Source organism: Acanthochromis polyacanthus, chromosome 15 (genome assembly GCF_021347895.1).
Source record: "Acanthochromis polyacanthus isolate Apoly-LR-REF ecotype Palm Island chromosome 15, KAUST_Apoly_ChrSc, whole genome shotgun sequence".
Classification (NCBI taxonomy): Eukaryota; Metazoa; Chordata; class Actinopteri; family Pomacentridae; genus Acanthochromis; species Acanthochromis polyacanthus.
The window spans coordinates 12,759,197-12,764,357 of record NC_067127.1 but is presented as its reverse complement, the minus strand read 5'-3'; the positions used below and the strand labels follow the sequence as shown (position 1 = coordinate 12,764,357).

General features: G+C 39.6%; 1 protein-coding gene across 2 annotated transcripts; it reads right to left on the bottom strand.

Annotated features, from left to right (window-relative positions):
- Positions 1-262: 262 nt before the first annotated feature.
- On the bottom strand, positions 263-4,144 carry gfral (GDNF family receptor alpha like). 2 transcript variants are annotated; one of them, XM_022212145.2, is made up of 9 exons: positions 3,958-4,144; positions 3,544-3,672; positions 2,961-3,116; positions 2,716-2,775; positions 2,295-2,610; positions 953-1,212; positions 792-866; positions 599-680; positions 263-503 (listed from the first exon to the last, which is right to left on the bottom strand). In XM_022212145.2, exons 1-9 carry the CDS (start codon positions 3,992-3,994, stop codon positions 434-436), a joined length of 1,185 nt encoding a protein of 394 aa, XP_022067837.1. In that variant the 5' UTR covers positions 3,995-4,144; the 3' UTR covers positions 263-433. The 2 variants fall into 2 exon arrangements, with proteins under 2 accessions (XP_022067837.1, XP_022067838.1); XM_022212146.2 differs by having other exon boundaries at positions 2,716-2,772.
- Between the last annotated feature and the right edge of the window lie 1,017 nt (positions 4,145-5,161).

The window sequence follows — 5,161 nt, the reverse complement described above, 5'->3', positions numbered from 1 at the left end:
AACAACCAGCCAGATGCTAAAGAACCATCGATCTCTTACAGGAAGAACAGAGAGTCCTGCAGCAGATGGTATGGGCCCTACAGAGCCCCGTTGTCAGAATGATCGACCACCTGCAGAATACCTTGAAAAATGCAAGTGAACCCAGGTTGAGTGTTGCTCACACCAACTATAGATCGGATCTAGTATTAGTTCTGTTTGCTGGTTTTTGTACGAAGTGAGCTGTGAAATGAAATAAATAAACAAACTATTGATTGCATTATTTTTAAAAGCATCTTTACTTTAATCTTTCGCAAACTATACATCATTATCAACACTGAGATAAACAAAAAAAACAACAACAGCAATGCATGCAACAGAAAACCACTTCACCTCTGCCGTCACCTAAAAATTTGTTCATTATTTTTATGCTGTGGCATGTCAAGAGGAACACACATCAGAAAATAACAACACAACTGCTTTTCTCGGGATGGTGAAATTTAGCTTTATCTCTCCGTCTCAGCATCCTACGACACAAAGGAGGGGGGGGGGGGGAAGTTGGAAAAAGTTTGGTGTTGTACTATCATTACATTTTGCATTGGCTTATTGTTGATCTACTTACCATATTTTACTCACAACCGCCAGAGGCATTATTACAATAACTCCGACAAGTAGCACTATTGCGAAAACATACAGCAGATAATCTGAAAAGACAAAACATGTTCAAAGTATTTAAGCCTGTTTTGATGAAGTCAGATGCATTTTAATCATATTTTCACCAGGAAAAAAAGGCTGAATTTCAAATGTAAACTTACCATGTGATCCTCTCTGTTCAGAAGCATTACTTTCAGGAGGTTTAAAGGGGCTCCTACTGCTTTTCCAAGATGTAACTAAAAAAACACATCACAATTCTTTAAAATGATTCCAGTTATAACTAGTATTAAAGTGCCTGTTTGGATAGTAAAATCATACTCACTGAAACGTGATCTGTTATGAAGGACATCATGAATCGCATTGCACATCAGCAGCTTGTCATTGTAAACTCCTTTGCATGTACAAGGATAGTGAAGTGCTGTGCCCAATGTAGCCAAGAAGGTCATTTTGCATTCAGAATCCGTGCCGAGCATGACAGCTGGATCCATCTGGCTGAAACATTCATCTCTTCGGAGGTCACTGTCGCTGCATTGTGCACCTTCAGAGCTCCAACACTTGGACTGGAAAGTGCTTAACAGATCTCTGGTAAATGAAGAAAGCGTGTGTTACATGCTGTCATTTTGGTGCTTTACTTTGGATAATAGGTGTTTATTTGATATGATAGACTCATATTCAGGTATAATTCCACATTCGTTGTATTGTTTAATTAAAATTTTGTGTATTTTGTCTCAGGGGCAAGTGCTGAAGTCAAAGCACAAATGATGATGGCATTTTAAAGAATGCCGGTAGAAGCTTTTCTGATTGCAAATTGGAGATGCGCCCCGTGACAACTCAGCGTCAAATTAAGCAATTTCAAAAAGCACTTTCCTGCTGCAGTGGGTCCAAACAAACACTCCATCCACATGACAAAATCAGTAAAGCTGACATTGCTCCTGATTGTCAGACCAGCACCTTGCACCTTGTATGGTATCTGTCTGCTACCTATGTGTAAAAAGGTGAATGGAAAGCAAATTGCACAGGGATTTTGGTAACGGCACTACAAAAACCATATCTTATATTTCCTTAGTTCCAGTTCTCCTCCACTGCCTGCATTTCCATTACTGGCACCAGGTTGCCAGTGACCCATTTGGCAATTTTTTTTCATCTCGCATCTCTCCCTGTTTCCGTTGCTCACAGAGGGTTGCCAGTTTTGCCATTCCACGCTGTCGTCACGGCTCTAAATAAGCTCTAAATAAACTGGCTGTCGATTTTATCTCAACAATCTCCCCATCGTCACGATCCCTAACTAGAACCAGGCCACATCGTATACGTTAATGTTCTTCCTGCACCATCTTGCTTGATCGTCTGTCACAAATACATAACTGGTCATTAGAAACAAATTACTGACTCCCCTGCTCTCCTTCTTCTGCATAAACAGTCAGTGTTCAAGACCTTTTTTTTACCTTCTCATCTGTTTACCAGAATCAGTATTTCTGGCAGCTTCTTTTGTTGCCTCTGACAGTTCATCTTCAATACACAATTCATTTGCATCTCATTTTGGCGGTGATGTGCCTGTTTATGAATTTTATGCTTCTATAATATTTCTGAGCTACGGAATGCACTTCCACTCACAACAACCTTTTATAACAAATGATTTTTTCCTGTAGTATTGGAGAACAACTTACCTGCAGTCTCTGTCCTTAACACACTGGTAGAGTGTTTCCTGGCAGATCCGGGTCTCGTCTCCACATGCACCACTGTGCAGACCCATTGTCATCTGCAGGCAGCTCTGATCTGAAGCCTCACACTCACACATGACCAGCATCTCTGCAACATTTTGCGGCATGTTGCCATAGAACTGCTGAGTTGCTCGCTGACAGCGTTCACTGTCGCACTGCTCCGCCATACATGCCTGAAGAACCGGTGCCAGGTGTCTGTTGCAAACTGCATCGCTGACACAAACTCTAATTCGGTCCAAGCAGGATCCAGCACCATCATATACTACAAAAAGAAAGGGAGTGAATGAGTTTGAAGAATTTAGAAACATCACGTTTGTATAAAGTGAATTCTGCACTATTTACCTTTCAGCTGAAGTCAAATACTTACCATAACCTAACAAACCGCTTGACTGCCAGTCTATCATTGTGTTTCTCTTCTGCTGAACTGCTGTCCAAATAATAGGAAACATGATTATCGCCTCCTCAGCAAACAGCTGTTTAAAACAACCTGTTGTTCACAACACTCATTCTGCAGCACAGTAGTCTTTGTTAATACATCAGATCGCCTTTGGTAAACAAAAATGTAATTTCACCTCTAACTGCTTATCTCGGATATGACTGAGAATACTGCACCTGGCTTTCTGTGGCATTGTGAGGCCAACACTTGTATAGAATCACAAAGATCCTCCTCCCAGGCGCACACACACCCTCGCAGAGAAGGAAATTGGTCCAGTATGGTCTGGATGGTCATGTTACAGACCTCAGAGCCTTTTATTTGGCACCCTTCATCTTCAATAACACAAACACAAGAGGGAAGCAGAAAAACAGGATTTTCTATAAGCGTGCAAGGTCTTGTTTGTGCAGCAGGTGCTTCCCATGTGCCTGCTGCTCTGATGGTTTCCCTTGTGAAGGCTGTTTATATGCTGAGGTAAACATTTATATATTGAATTCATTATCGAAATACAGGATTCTAAAGTCAAAACAGACACACTGTATATTTTAGAGGCTACAGATGACCTATTTATAATTTATTTATTTGGTTTTATACACTTAGCTCCGGGGTATTGCCTCAGTTATTACATTTAAGCCATATTCCATGAAGTGCAATTTAATCTAATGGTCTCATGTAATCACCTTTACACTGCCACTATAAAATTGTAAGGGTAACAACATCTTCCAATCCCCCAAACAGAAATAGCAAACTTGTCATTTTTACCTTCGCAGATGCTTCCGTAAAATGCCTGTTCGCTTTCGCATAAGTCTGACATGCAGGTATTCTCAGCAGCCAAACAGTCAGAAACTGGAGATGTGATGCTGTTACTGGTTATCTGAGGAATCACAATCGCTGAAATGCAAGCACATTGCAATAACACAACTTATTTCATGATATTCATCAGCATTTTATTAAGCTTTTTAAAATATTTCTCTTAAATGTTTGTACAAAAGGTACTTTCAGAGAAACTATGGATTCTTAACAAAACTGAGTGTAGACTCACTTTGGGTAACTGCACATGCAATATAGACAACAAAACATGCAATTCTATGTTTAAATACATTAACTCCCAGTTTAAATTTCAAGAAAAATACATTTTCTGTCCAAGATCTGTTATTTTCGCTGGCTTAGACTCACCAAACAAGAAGGCAGCTTCCAGCTGGATCAGCTGCATGGTGGCTGTTGTAAAGATGTGAGAGGACAAGTGAAGCTCTACTGCACCTGATCTGCCCTCTTATTGGTGTCAGTACTTAGCTGGGATACACCACCCACAGTCAACAGGATGTAACACATTTACTGGAGGCTGTACCCTGGACAGTGTAATAAAATCACATCCACGAATAAAAGAGATCTAAAAGAACAACAAAAACAAATCTTTGATTCCGTGAAATCATAGTGTATGTGGGACTTTTTGGTGAATGTACAGTACATAAGGGTTAAATCACAATATTTCTTTACAGCCAAAATTGTCTGCTGGATGTGATAACTGTTAACCTGACAATTCAGAAAAATCCCTCCTAGGGTAAATGAAGACAGCAAATGCGACCTATTCACATTATTAAGATGCAATTAAAGTTTTCAATTTGAGTACGCAAAATAGAAAAAAATAATAATTTAAACAGAGGTAGATGTTTAGAGGATAAAGGTGCAAAATAAAGATTTTTTATATCAGCAGTGATTTGGGTTCTTCAGCTCACAGTTTTGATTTTCTGACCTGTAACATTACTGCTTCGCTCTTCTCTCATCAACTTCCAGATGTCTCACATGTCCCCAGACTGTGTCTTTTATTTTTTCCAGCTAAAAATACAGAGATGGTTAATTTCACCATGATGGTATAACTCCTGGTTTCAAATAAGCTTTCTCGGTGTCTGTAACCTTGAATGCAGCTGAGCTGCTGCTGTCCCGCCCCCTTCAGGAAGAAAGCTCTCTCTGTGTCTGTGATTTTCAGCATGGAGAGAGTGACACCAAGGCTTTTTATTACTATATCACAGAATTCACAGCACAGTATTTTTTTAAACATGTGTATCATTACCAAACATTATTATTAAAATCTGTTCATCAGACCGATACTTGAAGTAGGGACTGACAGATACAACTCTGTTGTGGGATTGCTCTATGTGGCTTAAAGGGGAGCGCAACATCATTTTCATTTTATTCATTTTCTCAAGTCACATTTTCTCAGTTAGCACAAGAAGGCATTTTCTTACCTCTGGCCAGTCTTCGGCAAACATGAAATACAAAGCTTAGTTGCTGTAAACCCATGTCATTGTTTGGTTTATTGTGCTAAAAAAAATGTGTGTGTTTTTGCAGAAAACAGGACAGAAAGACAAGACAGAAGATA

Coding starts and splice junctions, on each gene's coding strand:
- gfral (XM_022212145.2), bottom strand. CDS start 3,994: ATGCAGCTGATCCAGCTGGAAGCTGCCTTCTTGTTTG. Junction 2,611..2,715: donor AAGCGGTTTGTTAGGTTATG/GTAAGTATTTGA, acceptor TTCTTTTTGTAG/TATATGATGGTGCTGGATCC. Junction 867..952: donor TCATAACAGATCACGTTTCA/GTGAGTATGATT, acceptor GTGTTTTTTTAG/TTACATCTTGGAAAAGCAGT.